The sequence below is a fragment of the Canis lupus genome, chromosome 6 (assembly GCF_048164855.1).
Source record: "Canis lupus baileyi chromosome 6, mCanLup2.hap1, whole genome shotgun sequence".
Taxonomy (NCBI): Eukaryota; Metazoa; Chordata; class Mammalia; order Carnivora; family Canidae; genus Canis; species Canis lupus.
This window is the reverse complement of record NC_132843.1, coordinates 2,072,876-2,093,717: the sequence shown is the minus strand read 5'-3', so window position 1 is coordinate 2,093,717 and position 20,842 is coordinate 2,072,876. Positions and strand designations below refer to the sequence as shown.

Genomic DNA, 20,842 nt, shown 5'->3' with positions numbered 1-20,842 from the left:
AGTTAATGGGGGAATCCCTGAAGAAGCCAAATACATGATTTCTCTTGCTTTTATTGAAAAAGTTTGCTTTGAATGACTTGAAAGAACTTATTTGGGGAAAGTAGTCTAAGTAAAAGAGTGTTCCAAGCCAAGTAAAATAAATGTGAGATCCCTGTTTCTCATCATGTGATATATTATAGGTGATGAAGCATCTTAATGTATAAAAATAAACCTAGTGGTTGTGACAAAGTACCTGTTAGTATGATTTGTTGGCATCTTTCTTGCACATGTAGATCACACTTTGAGGTTGGACTTTTTTAGCTGATTTTTGAAAACTTTTTATATTGCAATGATTTTAGACACAGAAATTACACACGTCATACAGAGAAATCCCATGTACCTTCCCATCTTCCCCCAGTGTTACTATATGTATTGTACATTATCTACATCAGGAAGTTAATATTGATACAACAGAAAAGACTGCAGACCATACTTGGGTTTTTCCAGTTTTTATATGTATTCTTTTTCCCTTGTGTGTGTGGTAGCTCTCTGAAATTTTATCACGTGTAGAGAGATTCTTGCAAACACCACTACCACCACCACCACAGTCAAGACACAGAATTTTTCCATTCCCATAAATGGACTTCTTCAGGTTTCCTTTGTATGGTGGTCACCTTTTGCCCCCTGGCCCTCTGTGCCCTGCCTGGCAGCCACAGATCTGTGCTTCACCACTAGTTTTGTCATCTTGAGTGTTATAGAAATGGACTCATAGTGTCTAAGCTTTTTTGTTTGCCAAAACTCTTTTTTAATAAAAAGTTTCAAATTTACAGAAAAGTAGAGAAAATGGTATAATGAACACCCATTCTGGGGCACCTGGGTGGTTCAGTGGTTGAGCATCTGCCTTTGGATCAGGGTATGATCCTGGAGTCCCGGCATCGAGTCCCACATCGGGCTTCCTGCATGGAGCCTCCTTCTTCCTCTGCCTGTGTCTCTCTCTTTCTGTGTCTCTCATGAATAAATAACATCTTAAAAAAAACAAAACAAAAACACCCATTCCCTCCATCCATATTTATATATATTAATAGTTTGCCAGTTTTGCTTTGTGTCTGTTTTGTTCTGAACCATTTGAAAGGAAGTTGCAGATATGATGACTCTCTACCCCAAGATATTTAAGCACACATCTGGTAAGAATTAGTGTTGTGCCCAACATTGCAAATCCGAGAAACCATCGAGGAGCCGACACCGATGCAAGTGCACGAGGGTTTATTAGCAAGCTCGAGCCTGGGTCCAAGTATACCCGACACAGCGGAGCAGGGACTTGGACCCTGAAGTGGGTTACAGCTGGGTTTTTTATAGGCTGGTCTAGGGGATTTTCAGAAGGGATGGAAGAATTTCTCAAGTTCTGTTTACAGTTTGATATGGGGCTTTCTTTTTTTTTTTTTTTTTTTTTTTAAAGATTTTATTTATTTATTCATAGAGACACAGAGAGAGAGAGGCAGAGACACAGGCAGAGGGAGAAGCAGGCTCCATGCAGAGAGCCTGATGTGGGACTCGATCCCGGGTCTCCAGGATCACGCCCGGGGCTGCAGGCGGCGCTAAACCGCTGCGCCACCGGGGCTGCCCTGATATGGGGCTTTCAAGGGCATTGAGCTCTGTTCTCTCTTTTTTTATTTTTTTATTTTTTTATTTTTTTGTTCTCATTCTAATATGGGACTTTCTACCACAGGTGTGGGCTCTGTTTTTCTGATACGGGATTCTCTGCCTAGGGCAATTCTGAGCTCGGTTGTCTTTCTGATATGGTATTACCTGCCGAGGACATTGAGGACATTCTGCAGTTTTTCCTATAAAGTTCAGCTCTTATTCACAGGGGCCTAAGATGGCTGTACTTGTGCTAATGCTAAACTTGAGGTGGAATGGCCTTGATTTTTCTCGGCCTCCACAATTAGATCATTTTCTACTCAGTTACACTATCATTAGCTCACTTATGTCCATTTAATATCTTCTATTCAGTCCATATCGGGTTTGGTCTCGAGATTGTCTTTTATAATGTTTTTTTTTTTTTTTTCCTCTTCTTCCAAACCTGAGTTCATTGAAGAGTCACATATACATTTGGCTGTTACAATATCCCTTTAGTCTCCTTCAGTGTAGAAAAGCCCCCCAACCCCACGCACACTTTATTTACTATGATACTGACTTTTTGGCAAACCCAGGATGGTGGTGCTTTACAATGTCCTGTATTCTGCATTTGTCAGAATATTTCCTCATGCAGTCATCTAAATAGTTTCTTGATTCTCTAGCTTATTGGTTTTGGGCACTCAAAGCATTTTATGATTTCTTTTCTTTTAAATTGGTTAGGATGTGTTTTACGGCCCACAATGTAGTCCTTTCTGGTGAATATTCAAGGTGAGCTGGAAGAGATTGTGTATTCTGCTGTTGTTGGACGAAGTCCACAGATGTCAGATCCAGTTTTGATTGATGGTGGTGTTGCGATCAGCTAGGTCCTTGCTGACTTTATACCTGCTGGATCTGACCATTTCCGAGAGAGGGGTCCTCAGGTCTTCTGCTATAATATAGTGCACTCATCTCTTCTTGCAGTTGTGTTAGTTTTAGCCTCATATGTTTTGACGCTGTTATGTTAGGTGGTACACATTAAGGATGAGGTCTTCTTGGAGCAGTTAACTCCTTTATCAGTATGGAATACCCCCCTCTTTTTTTTTTTTTTTAAGTCCCTGATAAGTTTCCTTGCTCTGACGTCAGCTGTGTCTAATATTAAAATAGCTATCTCCTACTTTCTTTTGATTACTGTTAGCATGGCATATCTCTCTCCATCTCTTTTAATCTGTGTATGTCTTTTATATTTAAAGTGGTTTTCTCGTAGACAGCATATAGTTGGGTCTTGTTTTTGGATCTACTTTGACAATCTCTTAATTGGTGTGTTTAGAGCATTGATGTTCAAATGATACATGATAAAGTTGGATTAATGGCTACCAATATATGTTACTGTTTTCTATTCGTTCCCCTTATTTTTGTTCCTATTTTTGTCTTCTCCTTTTTCTGTCTTTTGTGGTTCTAACGGAGCGCTGAAATGAATCCATTTTCTCTCCTTTCTTTAGCATATCGCTTACACTTTTAAAAGGTTTTTGCGGCACCTGGGTGGCACAGTCAGTTGAGTGTCTGACTTTTGGTTTCGGCTCAGGTCATGATCTCAGGGTCCTGGGATCGAGCCCTGAATCCCTTTTCATGGTCAGCACAGAATCCACTTGAGATTCTTTCTCCCTCTGCCTCTGCTCCTCCTGCTTATGCTGTCTCTCTCTCTTCCCCAAATAAATAAGTAAATCTTTTTAAGAAACTGAAATAAAGGGGATCCCTGGGTGGCTCAGCGGTTTGGCGCCTGCCTTTGGCCCAGGGCGCGATCCTGGAGTCGCGGGATCGAGTCCCGCGTCGGGCTCCCGGCATGGAGCCTGCTTCTCCTTCCTCCTGTGTCTCTGCCTCTCTCTTTATCTCTTTATATCTATCATGAATGAATGAATGAATGAATGAATAAATAAATAAATAAATCCTAAAAAAAAGAAAGTTAAATAAAATAAAAATAGACGTTTTAGAGGTTGCCCTTGTGTTTGCAATATACATTTACAACTAATCCAAGTCCGCTTTCAATTAACACTCTACCACAGGTAGTTGAAGCACCTTGTAATAACAAAGTACATATTCCTGATTCCTCCCTTCTGTCCCTTTTATCATCTCTGTTGTACATTCACTTATATATAAACTATAATCATCAAACACAGTGTTGCTATTATTTTGAGTGTGTAACCTTTTGGGATTGGTTTTCTCACTCATCACAATGCCCTCAAGATCTATCCAAGTTACTGGGTATATCAAATAGTTTCTTCTTATTCCATTGCGTGGATATACCTCGGTTTGCTTACTCATTCATGTGTTGAAAAAACATTTGGGTATAGTTTTTTTGTGTGAGTCTAAGTTTTCATTTCTCTGGGATCACAGTCTAAAAGTGCAGTCGCTAGGTTGAATGGTATGTATATGTTTAACTTTATAAGAAACTGCTGAACCGTTTTCCAGAGGAGCTGTTCTGTACATTTCCAATAGCAACATATAAGCCACTTTCAGTACTTCTTGGCAGCATTTGGTACCTTCAGGGTTTTTTTTTTATTTTAGCCATTCCAGTAGATGCGTAGCATACATGATCGTGGTCTTAATACGTGGTTCCTTAATGGTTAGTAATGATGGAATATCTTTTCATGTGTTTGTCATTTGTGTGTCTTCTTTGGTGTTGTGTTAAAATCTTTTGAATATTTTCTAATTAGAGTGTTTTCTTAGTTCTGAGTTCAGAGAGTTTCTTATATGATCTGGATACAAGTCCTTTGTTGGGTATGTGACTTACAAATATTTTCTCTAAGTCTGTAGCTTTTCTTTTCATCCTCTTCCACCACCAAAAAGTTTCAATTTTGGTGAGGTTTAACTTACCAACTGTTTCTTTTATGGGCTGTGCTTTTGTGTAATGCCCGAGCACTTCTAACCCCAGGTCACAAAGATTTTTCTCCTATGTTCTCTTTTGTAAAGGGTTTTAGAGTTTTATGTCTTATGCTTAGATCTATGATTATTTTGAGTTAACTTTTAAGATACAGTGTATTTTTTTTTTTTTGCTATGGATGTTCAATTGTTACAGCACTGTTGAAATAACTGTCCTTCCTCCATTGAATTGCTTTTGCATTGTGGACAAAAATCAGCTGGTTGTACTGTAGTGAGTCTGTTTCTAGATTTTCTGTTTTGTTTTATTGATCTCTGTGTTTATCACTACTGTAGGTTTGAATTTAATTCCTCTTTTCTGGTCAAGTTATGACTATTGCTTGTCACTAAACACATAAATGGTGGAAATTTGAAATTTTGATTTTGGGATTTAACTCTGACACTAACATTGCACTATATCAGGCAAATAGATTTATTTTTAAATGGATATAACTCTTTTAAAGATTTTATTTATTCATGAGACACACACACACAGAGGCAGAGACACAGGCAGAATAAATAAATAAATAAATAAATAAATAAATAAATTCTTTAAAAAATAATTCTACCTTCATACTTAACTAACTAACTAATTCTAACTTCATACTTAACTACTTCTATAGCTTGGGTAGCTATAGAAATCTAATTAAAATGATTTTTTATTAATATTTTAAAGTCGTTGTTTCACTGTTCTCCAGCTTCCAGTATTGCTGCTCAGAGATTGAGAAACCATTCTTTTTAAAAAAAAGTGTGTGTGTGTGTATATATATAAATGTGTGTGTGTGTGTGTATATATATATATATATATTTATATATTTTTATTTATTTATTTCAGGAATAAAGGGTAATAAGCCAAAACCCATGTATGTACTGTCCATTTTCATTTTTAAAAATTTATTACTTTTTTTTTTTTTTTTAAGTAATCTCTACACCCACCATGGGGCTCAGACTCACGACCCTGAGATTCAGTGTCATGTGCTCTTCCAAGTGAACCAGCCAGGTGCCCACATATTGTTCATTTTTAGCAAATCTAAATATTTGTCACACGTGCTTCTTTCTTTCCTTCTATTCCTTTCCTGTTTTCTCTTTGAGAAAGTATTTATTGATAACACACTAAAGCTCCTCTGTTCCTTTACTGATAACATTATGTAAAAGCATTCTTCTGAATTTCCTGTGTATGTTTTAATACTTGTAGTAGCTATGAGTATATCCATAATATTTGCATGTTTTAGAAATCGTATAAATGAAATCATATCATGTCTATTATTCTGTAGCACTTTAGAAAATGATTTATTCATGAGAGACACAGAGAAAGGCAGAGACACAGGCAGAGGGAGAAGCAGGCTCCCTGTGGGGAGACTGATCTGGGACTCGATCCCAGGACCCCGGGATCACGACCTGAGCCAAAGGCAGTCAACTGCTGAGCCATCTAGGTGCCCTTCTGTAGCACTTTTTGAATGTATATTTTTAGATATGTCCATGTTGGTAATTGTAGCTCTAGTTAATTCACTTTCATTAGTTGTAAAGTACCCTGTTATAAGATTATATTAAAATGCTTAATTTTAAATGGCTTAAAAATGTATAAAATAGCTCTGGAATAAGTTATAACAAGTAAGACATTTATATATCTTAAGATATTTTTATAGCATTTTCTAATTGGACTTAGTAATTCCTTATTTAAGAAATTAAACCAAAATCAAGACTTATGGTTAGCTGGCTTGATATGGAGGATCAGTTGGAGCCAGCTGGTTTTGGGGGTCCCTGTTCCCTGAGAAGGGAGGAGGAAAGTAGTAGTGGTCTTGAGTTCAGGGCCAGGTGACAAGAAGCCAGATCAGTATTCTCCCTCATACTCAGAAGACCGGCTGTCCATGTGTACTGGGGAAACCTCATGTCTTTATTTTTTTTTTTTTATTTTATTTATTTATTCATGAGAGAGAGAGACAGAGACACAGGAAGAGGGAGAAGCAGGCTCCACATAGGGAGCCCGACATGGGACTCGATCCTGGGGTCTCCAAGATCAAACCCTGCCGAAGGTGGCGCTTAACCCCTAAGCCACCCGGGCTGCCCCAACCTCATGTCTTTAGATAATTTAGCTTAAGCCAGTCCCAGAGTTCGAAAAAGAACATGGAAAGCATGTGTCCAGATTCTGATGTTGGCTTCAGTGTCTCTGTGGAGTGAGGAGGTACAGACATAAGAAAGTAAGTCACTAATGGGATGCCTGGGTGACTCAGGGGTTGAGTGTCTGCCTTTGGTCAGGGTGTGATCCCGGGGTCCTGGGATCGAGTCCCATATTAGGTTCCTCGCAGGGAGCCTGCTTCTCTCTCTGCCTATGTCTCTGCCTTTCTCTGTCTGCGTCTCTCGTGAATAAATAAATAAATAAATAAATATTTATTTATTTATTTTAAATAAATCTTAAAAAAAAAAAAAAGAAAGTAAGTCACTACTAATAGAAGTTCTCCTCCAACCTGAGTTTCCTTTGGACATCATTTGCTTCAGTGAGATGGTAATTTTAGCATAGTGTAATTTATTATTCATCTCACTGCCATTTTATTATTGTCAATGAGAGACTTTTCCTGAACAAAATGAGATAGAACATGATCCAGAACTCGGTTAAGTGTGATTTGAAGAAGACAGTGATTCATATTTTAACTGAACTATAAGTTTTCTCCTTAGTGACCAACCAGAATATTGAAGATGCTAGGCACTTATTCACCTACTCTTTCCTTCAGCATACTATTTAGGGGATGCCTGTTACATGTTATGTAGACATTGGGGATAGAAGGATGAATAAGAGGGGCACCTGGGTGGCTCAGTCCATTAGTGTCCGGCTTTCGGTTTTGGTTCAGGTCATGATCTCAGGGTCATGAGATTGAGGCCCATTCCAGCTCTGCACTGGGTGTATAGCCTGCTTAAGATTCTCTTTCTCCCTCTCTTTCTGTCCTTCCCCCTCTCCATCTCCAGAAAAAAAAAAGGTAGTTCTTATTGTTAGAAAAATGCAGATTCTTCATTGTTTAGAAGAAGAAGCATGCCAACAAATACTGATGTGCATGACAGCAGAAGAAGAAGAAGGATGCTAAGTAAGTGGGACTGCTTTGGAATGGGGAGCCCATTCTTGTGCAGCATGTAATTCAGTTTGGGCATCATTCTCCCTTGAGTGTAGGTAGCACATGGTCATCACTTCAGCTACTTGCCCGCCTCCTGAGCACCTTTAAGACATCTAGTCTTTTTTTTTTTTGTTTGTTTAAGATTTTATTTATTTATTTAACAGAGCACATGTGAGAGTGAGCATGTGCACCAGTGGTGGGGGCGGCAAAGGGAGAGGAAGAAGCAGACTCCCTGCTGAGCAGAGAGTCTGATGCTGGACTTGATCCCAGGACCCCAGGATCACGAGGACCCCCTGAGCTGAAGGCAGATGCCTAACTGACTGAGCCACCCAGGTGCCCCGAGACATCTAGTCTTTATTTATCACCTTTGTTCATTGTAAGGGAGCCTCATTTTTCAGACAACTTGTAATAAGTTGTCATTGTTAGGAATTTGCTTTGAGATGTATTCTTAGGCAGAGATATGCTCATTCGACATTCTATAAGCATAGACTTGGATTTTTGTGTGTGTGTTGGCTAAGACAGATTTTAGCCCCATTTCCCTCCTCTGTAACTTTGTATCTGGTGTCTAATGTATTTAAAAATAAAGAGAAGTGTGATTTCCTTAAGTGAGTTTACAGGATTTTTGTGTTTTGCTTTTACATCTAGGCCAAGGACAGGAAAAATATAATGATGAATTTTGAACAAGTTTGAAATTTCTTTTCATTCTTTATAGGTTGTCTTGTGGAAATGAAGGCTTAAGGGCAAGTTATCTACCAGATTAGAAGATGGGATCGAACAGCAGCAGAATTGGTGATCTTCCTAAAAATGAGTACTTAAAAAAGTTATCGGGCACAGAATCTGTCTCTGAGAACGACCCGTTCTGGAATCAGCTTCTCTCATTTTCTTTCCCTGCACCAACCAGCAGGTAAAAGGTTACCTGGAGATTGAAAATTTGTGTAGATGGCCACATGAACTTGCGTGGTATGCTGATTAAGAAAAAAAAAAGTTTTTAATGTCCTGTCTGTCCATTGATTCATCCTCTGTTGTACATGTACCAGTAGAAAATACAGGGATCCCTGGGTGGCGCAGCGGTTTGGCGCCTGCCTTTGGCCCAGGGCGCGATCCTGGAGACCCGGGATCGAATCCCATGTCGGGCTCCTGGTGCATGGAGCCTGCTTCTCCCTCTGCCTGTGTCTCTGCGCCTCTCTCTCTCTCTCTCTCTCTCTCTATCATAAATAAATAAAAATTAAAAAAAAAAAATCAGGGATATCATATTTAAAAAAAAAAAAAAAAAAAAAAAAAAAAAAAAAAAAAAGAAAATACAAAAGGGAGATCTCTGGGTGGCGCAGCAGTTTGGCGCCTGCCTTTGGCCCAGGGTGTGATCCTGGAGACCCGGGATCGAGTCCCACATCGGGCTTCCGGTTCATGGAGCCTGCTTCTCCCTCTGCCTGTGTCTCTGCCTCTCTCTCTCTCTCTCTCTCTCTCTATCATAAATAAATAAAAATGAAAAAAATTAAAAAAAATACAAAAGGTATGAAAGTAGGAAATAATTTTTTCTCTCTTCTTTCTACCATCCAGCCACCTTCCTTCCCCCAGAGATGGTTCCTCATAGCAGTTTTTGAATCATCTAGAATAGTAAATGTTATTTAAGCATATATCTCATGTCATTTTACAGAATTGTTTGAACACAAGTGCTAGCATCCTACACATACCTTGGTTTTTGTTCTTTTTTTTTCTTCTGTTTCTTGCTTCCCTGCCCTCCCCAGTTAAATAAAATGTGTCTTGTATATATATGCTTATATGCAACTCTCTTATATTCTTTTTTTTTTTTTTTGTCTTATTTTAAATGGCTGCAGAGTATCTGTAGAATATACTTAATCAGTTTTCTGTTTGTGGATGTTCTTTTAAGGCTTTTGTTAACAACAAATAATGCTGCATACATCATTTCCCATGTGTACAAATACATCTCTAGTATAAAAACCCCAAAGTAGAATTGCTGGGTTCAGTCTGTGTGTTTATAATTTTAGTAGATATTGCTAAACTGCTCCATGGAAGTAATGCCAATTTATGCTCCTACAAGCGGGGTATAATAAGAAGGTCAGTTTCCCACATTTTTGTTAAGTTGCTGCATTTTTAGGCACTTTGACCTATGCCAATTTGATACATAAAAACCAGTATCTCATTTTTAACTTTCTTATAAAAACTGATATATAGTAGAGTGACTAGAGTATCAAATTCCCATTTTTTTTTTTAAGATTCATTTATTTATTCATGAGAGACAGAGAGGCAGAGACACAGGCAGAGGGAGAAACATGATGTGGGACTTGATCCTAGGACCCCGGGGATCACGCCCTGAGCCAAAGGTAGATGCTCAACCCTGAGCCACCCAGGTGCCCCGAGTTTTTATTTTTTTTTACAGGTTTAGTGTGATGGGCAGAATATGGCCCCCTAAAGATGTTCTAGTCCCTGAAATCTCTGAATCGGTTATGTTATAGCAGGTATCAGTACTTCATTCCTTTTTATTTCTGAAAGGTAGTCCATTGTATGAACATACGGTATTTTATTTATCCATTCATAATTAATAACCATTTGGATTATTGCCATATTTGCTTTATCTATTTTTCTTTCTTAAGTGTTTTATTTTTATTTTTATTTTTTTATTTTTATTTTTTTAAAGATTTTATTTATTCATGAGAGAGAGAGAGAGAGAGGCAGAGACACAGGCAGAGGGAGAAGCAGGCTCCATGCCGGGAGCCTGACGTGGGACTCGATCCTGGGTCTCCAGGATCACGCCCTGGGCTGAAGGCAGTGTTAAACCGCTGAGCCACCAGGGCTGCCCTTCTTAAGTGTTTTAAAGTAAAATAAGGACTTTTCTTCTGTAACCATAATATCATTGTCGACCTAACAAAATTAACAATAATTCCTCTTACCCAGTCCATATTGACATTTCCCCAGTTTTATAAGTTGCTAGAATAAGGAACGAAATAAGGTATATACATTGCATTTGGTAGTTATATTTCTTAAATATCTTTAGAAGAGAGGTTTTCTTTCACTCTCCAACCCCTTCCACAGTTTTTTTTCCCCCCAAGCTATGAATTTTTTGAATAAATTGGCTCTGTTTTTCTGTGGAACGTTCCACCTTCCTGGATTGACCTGATTGCTTCTCATATTTCTCAACTTTTTAAATTCTTTGTGTTTTCTGTAAACTGGAAGTCAGATTTAAAGACTTAATAAAATTTAAACAGCTTTGGTAAGGGTATTGTGTAAGTGATGCTATATACTTCATGCTGTATTACATCAGGATACAGAAAATACATGGTTTTATAATCAGTTCTGCTAAGATTGCTCAGAGGTTTTAGTATATTTTAGCATCCATTGATGATTTTTGTCTCAATCAGCTATTTCATAAGAGATTACAAAATGATGCTATTTTTAATTTGGTCATTTCTTCTACACTTATTAACTGCAATTTTTTCTGTAAAGAAGAGCTTTTCTTCATCATTTAGGTTATATAAAATGCAGTTTTTAATATATTAAATAAGGATAAACACTTAAGTCTCTTCCCTTATCAGTTTTCAATAATGAAAATAGTATAATGGTGACAAGTATTTCCCTCCTACCTCAACCTCAGGCTTGGAAGGACTCTCTTTTGATGGTGAATTAAAAAAAAAAAAATTCTATGTGTGTGTGTGTTGTGTGGTCCTTATGGTTTCAATTTACCATTCTTTAATGATCAAGGTTATGTTTATTTTTATGTATATAAGGACCAAGGCTTATTGGTATTTCCTTTTTGTGAAGTATTTATATATTTTGGCAATAAAGATTAATTTCTAACTTCTGCATACAGTTGGATTGGACCTTGGAAGTTTCGCTTAGTTTGCAGTTCATGTGATAGCATGGATTTGTCGCACATTATATGAAGTGGCTACTTATTATTAGTACTGCTTCTGAGATCCTTGGAAAATTAAAGATGCTGTGGATTGGCAGGAGAGGGCAAACAGAGCCAGCTGTAGCATCAGCAAATTTTGAAACCACTTCCTTAATCCTTGAGGAGTTGTCACTGAGGACCACAGCTCCTGTGGAAATAATACTTTGAGAAGAAAGGGCATATAAGAGACTTAATTATTTGTTTCCAAAACAAATTCTCTTTTCACCTATGTACACTACAGTACAGTGTATTTCTCTGTCTTCTGAAAGACATTGAAGACGACTTAACTAAATAGAGAAACCATGTTTAAAGGATTAGGAGGACTATCATAAGAATGTCTATTCTTCCCGTTGACCTATAGAGAAGACAATCCCAGTTAAATTCCCAACAGCTTTTTTTGGGGGGGGTCCGGGGGGGTGAGGTGGAGAGATCTTGATAAGCTCATTCTAAAACTTAAGTAGCAAAGGAGAAAATGTAATAGCCAAGTACTTTTTTTTTTTTTAAGGTTTATTTATTTATTTATACATGAGAGGGAAGGAGAGAGAGAGAGACACTGGCAGAGGGAGAAGCAGGCTCCATGCAGGGAGCCTGACATGGGACTCGATCCCAGGTCTCTGGGATCATACCCCGGGCTGAAGGTGGCGCTAAACCGCCGAGCCACCGGGGCTGCCCTAGCCAAGTACTTTTGAAGAATTATGTGCATGTGCCTGTTTTCTTGATTTATGCTGAACTGGCACTCTGGAGCCCCGGGGGCAGAATGGGCGTCTTAAGAAACAGTGATGGGAATAATTTGTTAGCCATTTATGTCTATTTCTTACTCCTCTGGAGTTTGCCACACTCAGGGTTTGAATTACTGGTGGCTCTGTCGTTGGCTATGTCAATTACTCTTCGTCTTTGCTGCTCTCATGTATTTATTCTTTTGGATGGCCTTTTCCTTAATTTGCCCTAGTGAAATCTCAGGAAGTCTGAAAAGCTAAAAGTGTGAATAACATGCATCTTGTGGGTGTGTGGGGGAATAGTCTCAGGGGCTTTGCTTGTGGTGGTGTACCTCTGTAGCCTTGTGTGAGAGATGCCCTGCCCCCCTCAGTGCTGGCGTTCCATGTATGACCTGTGGGATCTTGACGTTGAGCTAGCAGGTGCAGCTTCCAGGACATTGTCAGGGATGGGATTACCTAGTTTGTGAATTACTCAGAACTAAGATGAATCTGTGTAGGGGAGACTCTGAATCTAGACATTTTTCAGATTGCTCACTCCTGGAATTGCTTGAGTACATATGTGCTGTTTTCAAGTGCGGCCCATTATTGCAGCCAAAAGTTGGTGTCTGCCAATTTTTTTTTTTTTTTTTTGAAATTGTAAGGCCAAAAAAAAAGAAACAAAGAAATTGTAAGGCCTTTAGGACTAATGTCATCCTTCCTTAATATAAATTATTTTTGGCAGTAATCAGATTTTGTTAGAGTTTTCACGCGTGATTGCAACATCTTTTTAGATTCTTCAATAGTTTTTAATTTTTTACTTTATTAAAATTACTAGTCAAGCAAAAGTCTGAAATGAAATCCAGACTAATTTAAGAGTAAAGTTTAAGTAATATGCTGTTTCTTTTTCCTTCTTAAATTTCAATTCAATTAATTAACATAGTTTATTACCCATATCAGAGGTAGAGTTCAGTGATTCATCCAGTCTTATATAACACCCAGTGCTCATTACATCACATGATACCTCCTTAATATCTATCACCCACTTAACCCATCCCCTACCCCCTCCCGCTGTTTATTTTTCTTAATGAAATATTTTTAAATTACTTGCATGGTTGATTTTACACATTTCTAAATTAATAATAGCAGAAACAAGAAACAAAACTGTGCTTATTATTATTATTATTAATTATTATTATTATTTTTGGTTCGTGGGCATCTGGGTACCCCCACATGAGCATATGGTATGTATGAACACATTTATGATATGTGTCATGCTTGTCACTGAGAACGACTGAACCAAATGACTTTTAACTGTTTATAAACTATTATTTATTCACCTGCTTCTCAAAGATATAATGAACTAGACACTGTCTCTTTCCCTCAAAGGACTTATAATCCATCTGTAAACCAACACATGAGTACAGTGAAGTATGACAAAAGCTGTGATAGAAGTTACAGTAGCAGCATCTCAGTGTCTGAGTTAGAATGGGTCACAGATCTCCAGGAGGAAGTGGCATAGGTTTGTTTTTTCACTTCTGGTTCACATTCCAGAAGGTACCACAGGATATTTAATGAAAGTCTCCTTCCCTCCTCTGTAGCCCTCAGTCAGTACTCCTTTCTGGAGGCAGCTGAAGCAGGAGTGATGCTCGGAGTGCTGAGCCAGACATGGGGTGGGAGCAGCAGAGGACTGGTCGCAGTAGCTGAGTGGCAGAGGGAAAGCCCTGTGGTGAGAAAGAACATGTCACATGTGCACCACTGAAGAGGTGAGGGGTGGGGTCTGGCAGATTTGAGAGGCCTTGTTTAAAAAAAAAAAAAAAAAAAAGCAGTTTTGATTTTGTCCTAGTATCAGTGGGAACCGCTGAAAGGTTTTCAGCAGAAAGGCCAAGATCAGGCTTTCATTTTATTTAGATACTCTAACTGCATCACCTGTGTCCTTCAGCAGAAATTATTATTGACCCTTGAACAACACAGACTTGAACTCTGCAGATTATATGTGAATTTTCCACTCTGCAGATTATATGTTAGAAGTACTAACCCCTGCATTGTTTAAGGTCCACTGTATTACCTCTTTGGTGTTTTTTATTTATTTTTTTGAAATCAGTTTTAGGATCAGTTATCTTGTTCTAAACAGAACGTTAGAAGGTACATGGATAGTCAGGATTTTAGGATCCTGGAAAGTATTTTTGAGGGGTTATGAATGATTGACCAAGAGAGGTGAATGGTTTAGAAAGGGAGAGAGCAGGAAAGAGAATTCAGCCACCTCTGAAAAGAGCATGGAGATAGGCACTGAGGCAAGACACAGTTCTGTGTGTGGGTATGGACCAGGAGGACACTCATTTGCCTGAGGGAAATGTCAATCACAGGGGCCTGATCAGAGGCTTGAGCCCTCCTTGGTATTGGCAGATGATGTGAAGAAATGGAAGAGCAATGGTGTCTGTAGATGGAATTTTTATTTTATTTTATTTTATTATTTTATTTTATTTTATTGTCTTTATTTTCTAAAGATTCTATTTATTTATTCATGAGAGATACAGAGAGAGAGGCAGAGACACAGAGGGAGAAGCAGGCTCCATGCAGGGAGCCCGATGTGGGACTCGATCCTGGGGCTCCAAAATCATGCCCCGGGTGGAAGGCAGGCGCTAAACCTTTGAGCCACCCAGGGATCCCCAATGTAGATGGAATTTTAGCAATTATAATTTATTTTTGTCTGAAAAGTTAATACATTCTTTTTTAAAAGATTTATTTATTTATTTGAGGCAGGGAGGGGCAGAGGGAGAGCATCTCAAGCAGATTTCCCACTGAGCATGGAGCCTGACCCAGAGCTCCATCTCATGACACTAAGGTCATGACCTGAGCTGAAATCAAGAGTTAGTTGCTTAACCCACTGAGCCACCCGGGTGCACTGATGATACATTCTTGTGGTCCAAAATTAAAAAAACACAGGTTAAAAAGTGGCAAGTCTCTCTTCCTCTGTCTTCCCATATGTCTAGTTCTCTTCCCTAGAGGCAGGCAACCAAGGTTACCAGTCTTAGATGTACTTTCAAGGAATGTTTCATGTTGTCTTAGTCTGTTTAGGCCACTGTAACAAAATATAAGCGATTGGGTAGCTTATAAATAAATGGAGTTTATTGTTCACAGTTCTGGAGACTAGAGATCTGAGGTTATGGTACCAGCACAGTTGGGTAAGGGCCCTCCTCTTGCTGCATAGCCAGTACCTTCTCTGTTCCTCACATGGTGGAAGGAGTGAGCAAGCTCTCTGGGGGCCTTTCTTCTTTTTTTAAATTCAATTCAATTTATTTTTTATCTTTTTAATTTTAAAAATATTTTATTAAATCAATTTATTTGACAGAGAGAGAGTACGTGTGCATGCACAAGCAGGGGGAGCAGCAGAGGGAGAGGGAGAGGGAGAAGCAGGCTTCCTGCTGAGTAGGGAGGCCAAAATGGGGCTTGATCCCAGGACCTGAGCTAAAATCAGACACTTGACTGAGCCACCCAGGGGTCCCTGGGGCCTAATAATGGTACTAATCCCATACCCGAAGGTTTCATCCTCATGACTTAATCACCCCCAAAGGCCCACCTCCTAATACGATCACCTTTGGGGGTTAGAATTTCAGCATACACATCGTGGGAGGGAGGACGCAAACACTTAGACCATAGTACGTGACTCTTGATCTTATCTCAGGTCTTGATCTCAGGGTTGTTGTGAGTTGAAGCCCTGCATTGGGCCCATGCTGGGTGTGGAATCTACTTAAAAAAGCAAAACAACACTGATTCTTGTGCTGTGAGTAAAGTATGATCAAATGACTTCCATTAATTCTTCTAGTTTGTGTTGGCAGGGATGAGAAACAAGTGTAATGGGCTGGGAACGGATTTTATGGATCACTGAAAGCACTTCCCAAAATGATTCATGGTGTTGCAGGATAAAGTGATAAGCTGCCTGGGTCTGGTGGCTGGAGAAGGGTGCTTACTTTTGGCAGCCTCATCTGTTAGAAAGCTGAGGATTAGAGTTGTAGATTCTTATTGAGTGGATTTGGTGAAAGTATTGTTTTAGGAACATTACTTTTTGGGTAGGCTGAATGATAGTTTGGAAGGAGCAGAAGAGTAGGGCAGGAGAACCAAATGTGAGGCTTATGTCCTTATGGTACCGACACAGCCAGCTAACAGAACAGCTTATAGCATAATATATTTTAAAAGTGGGCAGCCCCGGTGGCGCAGCGGTTTAGCACTGCCTGCAGCCCAGGGCGTGATCCTCGAGACCCTGGATCGAGTCCCACATCAGGCTCTCTGTATGATGCCTGCTTCTCCCTCTGCCTGTGTCTCTGCCTCTCTCTCTCTCTGTCTCTATGAGTAAATAAATAAAATCTTAAAAAAAATATTTTAAAAATTATTTTTATCTTAAATTGATGCTTGATTTGAACATACTTAATGAATTTACAGTTCTAGATTTGAGAGCAGTACTCAGCAATAGTGTGACAGTGTGTATACTTAATTTTTATTGAAGCATAGTTGACATACAATGTTACATTAGTTTTAGATGTACAACATAGTGATTCAGTAATTCTGTGCATTGCACAGTGCTCTCCACAATGTGTAGTCACCATCTGTCACCAAACGTCATTACAATATTCTTGATTATATTCTCTGCTGTACTTTTCATTCCATGACTTACTTATTTTATAACTAGAAGTTTAAACCTCTTAATCTCATTCGCTTATTTCATTCATCTCTATACCTCCCTCCCCTCTGACAACCGCCAGTTCTCTGTATTTATGATTGTTTTTGATCTGTTTGTTTTTTTTTGTTTGTTTTTTGTTTTTTGTTTTTTTTGGGTTTTGTTTTTTAGAGGCCTACATGCTTGTATACTTACTAAGAATGAGAATCATTTTTCCAAAAAATGTGTTGATTTTTTTGGGGTGACCTGTAAAGTATAGAGACAGTGAGGCGTGGTCGTGGGGGAGCATAGATTTTAGAGCCAGACCAACTTTGTCTTGCATCTCAGTCCCACTGCCTATCAGCTTTGTGAATCTAGGCAAGCTGCTTAATCTCACTGGGCCTATTGGTGCTTCTGTAAAATGGAAATTATACCTACTGTCTAGATTTTGGGGGAGGATAAAACACCATAAGACATGTACAGTGTCTGACTTTCCACTTCTTCAGGGAGTAAATATCCATTTGTTTGTTTATTTAAAAAGATTGTAATTTATTCATGAGAAACACAGAGAGAGGCAGAGACACAGGCAGAGGGAGAAGCTCCCCCATGGGGAACCTGATGCAGGACTCCATCCGAGGACCCTGGGATCATGACCTGAGCCAAAGGCAGACAGACGCTCAGCCACTGAGCCACTCAGGCATCCCAAATATCCATTAGTTGAGAAAAGAGCACAGGCTCGGTCTTGAGAGTCTAAAATACTTGAGGGATGAAAAACAGAAATTTTAACAGATTTTTCTGATGACTGCTTTATCCTAAAGATGGGAAATCCTCCGACTCTTTTGAATTAGTTGTTTTAGAAGTCAGGTCAGACATGGACTCTACTGTTGTCTCTGCTTACATAAGGTCCTCTTTGAAGCTTACGTGAGGACAGTGTACTGAGCACTAGATGGCGCTCAAACAAGGCAAGAAGGAGGCCCTTGGCACAGTCGTCCTTCCCTAAGCTCCCGGGGATTTTTTTTTTTTTTTTTTAAAGATTTTATTTATTTATTCATGAGAGACACAGAGGGAGGGGCAGAGGGAAAAGCAGGCTCCATGCAGGGAGCCCGATGTGGGACTCGATCCCGGGACTCCAGGATCACGCCCTGAGCCAAAGGCAGACGCTCAACCACTGAGCCACCCAGTGTCCCATCCTGTTTTTGATACTACAGTAATGAGTGTTGGCTTTTGGTGTCTTTGCATACAGCAAAGTACAAAGAAGACAAAAAGGGTAAAAATCATAGCAATCAGATGTAACCTTTATTGGGGCACTTGGGTGGCTCAGTGGGTTCAGTGTCCTACCCTTGAGCCCAGCCCAGGTCTTGATCTCAGAGTCCTCAGAGCTGGGCATGGAGCCTACTTAAAAGAAGATAAAGGAAAGACAAAAGAAGTAACCATTATTAACATTCTGGTGTATATGCTGTGAATTCTCTCATTTAAAAATGTTTGCGTCATATTCTTCCACATGTTCTTTCTGTAACTTACATTTACCTCATGTCAGTGTTTCACTACAGCATAGCTTTTAGACAGCTGTACAATATTCTATCTTATGGAAATCAGTAATTTATTTAATGTTGGACAGTTTCGTTTATTTTTTGGGGTTTATTTTTATTTTTTTTTAAACATTTTATTTATTCATGAGAGACACAGGCAGAGGGAGAAGCAGGCTCCATGCAGGGATCCCCATGTGGGACTCAATCCCAGGACTCTGGGATCACTCCCTGAGCTGAAGGCAGACGCCTAACCCGTTGAGCCACTCAGGCGTCCCCTTTTTTGGGTTTATATGTAAAACTCGAACTTCCTTATAGCCAAGTCTTTATGCATATCTCTAATTACGTAAGTGGAGTGAGTTCTTAGCAGTGGCTTTGCCGGTAGATTCGTCTTTTTTTTAAATCATACAAATCTTTTATTGTAGAGAAGTTACAAAATATGAAAACAGGGGCAATTGGGTGGGTCAGTGGTTGAGCGACTCCCTTCGACCCAGGACATGATCTGGGGTCCTGGAATCGAGTCCCACATTGGGCTCCCTGCATGGAGCCTGCTTCTCCCTCTGCCTGTGTCTCTGCCTCTCTCTGTGTGTGTCTCATGAATACATAAATAAAATCTTTAAGAAAATAGTCTTTTTTTTTTTTTTAAGATTTTACTTTTTTAATTTATTTGACAAATGGGAGAGAAAGCATAAGTAGGCAGAGTGGCAGGGAGAGGGAGAAGCAGGTTCCCCACTGAGCAGGAGTCTGATGTGGGGCTCCATCCCAGGACCACAACGGGATCTGAAGGCGGATGCCCAACTGAGCCACCAAATGGAGGGAAAGAGTAGTCCAGGTAGAGGGAACAGCAAGTGTAAGTGTGGACTTGCAGCAGGAATAAGTCCTGCAGAACAGTGAGCAAGGAAACAAATTACATAGGGACTTTTGGCCATGGGTTGGTTGGTTTGTTTTTTTTTTTTTCTATGTTGCATGATAGTCCAAAAATGAGCTTTTTTAAAAAAAGATTTTATTTATTTAATCATGAGAGCTTAAAGGTTCCATTTCCTGGTCTGATTTTTTTTTCAGAGATCCCTCTTACATTATTAAAAAATATGTACATTCAGCCCAGAGACTTGGCTAACGGAAACATCATTGTGAATTGAGCGGTTGTTAATTGAGCATTTACTGTGTGGCCAGGTGCTGGGCTCCTTGCCCTCCGGGCCTGTCCTTGTTAGATCTCCCGACAGGCCTGCTGGCGGGGAAAACAGCCCCGGGGCAGGGGGTGGTGTCCAAGGTCACACAGCCCATGGCCCACGTGGACCAGACTTAAACCCAGTTTCTGTAGCTCCAGAGGCGGGTCCGCGGGCCCTCGTGCTGCACAATCTCCACTTGGGAGCATTATCGGGCCTGAGCTTCAAATAACGGCTGCAGAGCTGCCACATCAAATTACGTGCCGACCTTTGAGTAAAGATTAGCCAGATTCCGTTCAGGTGTTCACTTGCAGGGCGCAGTGGGTCCCTGTCAGCAGTACTCGGTGTCCGAGAGCCGAGAGCCGAGAGCCGTGGTTCACGCCGCCGAGGGAGCCAAGACGTTCTTCACGGCTGACGCGCCTGTGTCCGCGCTCGCCTCCAGTGGAGTGTGTCCTCTGTTCTCGGGCGCTGCCTGCGTGATCCTTTCCCGCGGGTTCTTGATCCGTTTCCTCAGCTGAGAACCAGGAGAAGGGGCTTCTGTGAAATTCGGTCACAAGTTTTTAATGGACAGAGACAAATCAGTGATCGTAAAATTATTTTTTTCTTTGAGTTCTTGATGCCCGTGCGCTCTGCGTGTTACCCCTTCGGCGTGCCCGCCGTGCGTGCTTGTTCTCGCTCCTCAGGGCGGCCTGGGCACCGCGCCCGCCCCAGCTCCGCTCCTGGCATCAGACGCCTGCTCCGCCGTCCTCACCATGGGAATAAAGGAATAAAGAATATCCGAGTTTCTTTTGAGCATCTTATTTTCTCCAAGTGAGGGACCAAAAGAAGTTCAGATTTTACATCTTGAGTCAGAACCTTTATTTCCCGTTCTTGCATTATACCTTTCTGTGCAGGATCCCTTTAGAATATGTGTGAGTTTTGGGGGGTTGACTACGCCCTCAAACTAACACTTTATTTTATTTTATTTTTTTTATTTTTATTTTTTTTAAACTAACACTTTAGATGGGGGCCATAGCCTTGCTTAAAACATTAAAGTTAAGGGGCAGGTGCATTTTATTGCAAGTACTCCCTTCTTTCCTTTTCTCGCCGTGTTGGTTGGAGTCTGGATTTTTAAGTCTTTTTTTTTTTTTTCTATTACTTTTCTTGAGAAAATAAAGACAATATTACATTGCATGGTGGCTGCTGAAACTTTGACACTTTAATAGTTACAGTTCTTTCATTTTGGCAGTTGAATGACAACATATAGGATTGTCTGTGAATCACATGAATATGAACACCTTTTTGGTT

The 20,842-nt window shown here is 39.9% G+C and overlaps 1 protein-coding gene across 4 annotated transcripts in view; it reads left to right on the top strand.

Annotated features, from left to right (window-relative positions):
* Positions 1-20,842, top strand: part of DYM (dymeclin) — a 342,875-nt gene that overhangs the window by 17,663 nt on the left and 304,370 nt on the right. For 3 of the 4 annotated variants that reach the window (XM_072828553.1, XM_072828551.1, XM_072828552.1), the window contains exon 2: positions 8,323-8,514. The exons of the other annotated variant lie outside the window; for it this stretch is intronic. In XM_072828553.1, the coding sequence (XP_072684654.1) occupies positions 8,375-8,514 (140 nt within the window). In that variant the 5' untranslated portion in view covers positions 8,323-8,374. The remainder of the gene's footprint in view (positions 1-8,322; positions 8,515-20,842) is intronic. 4 annotated transcript variants of the gene reach the window in all.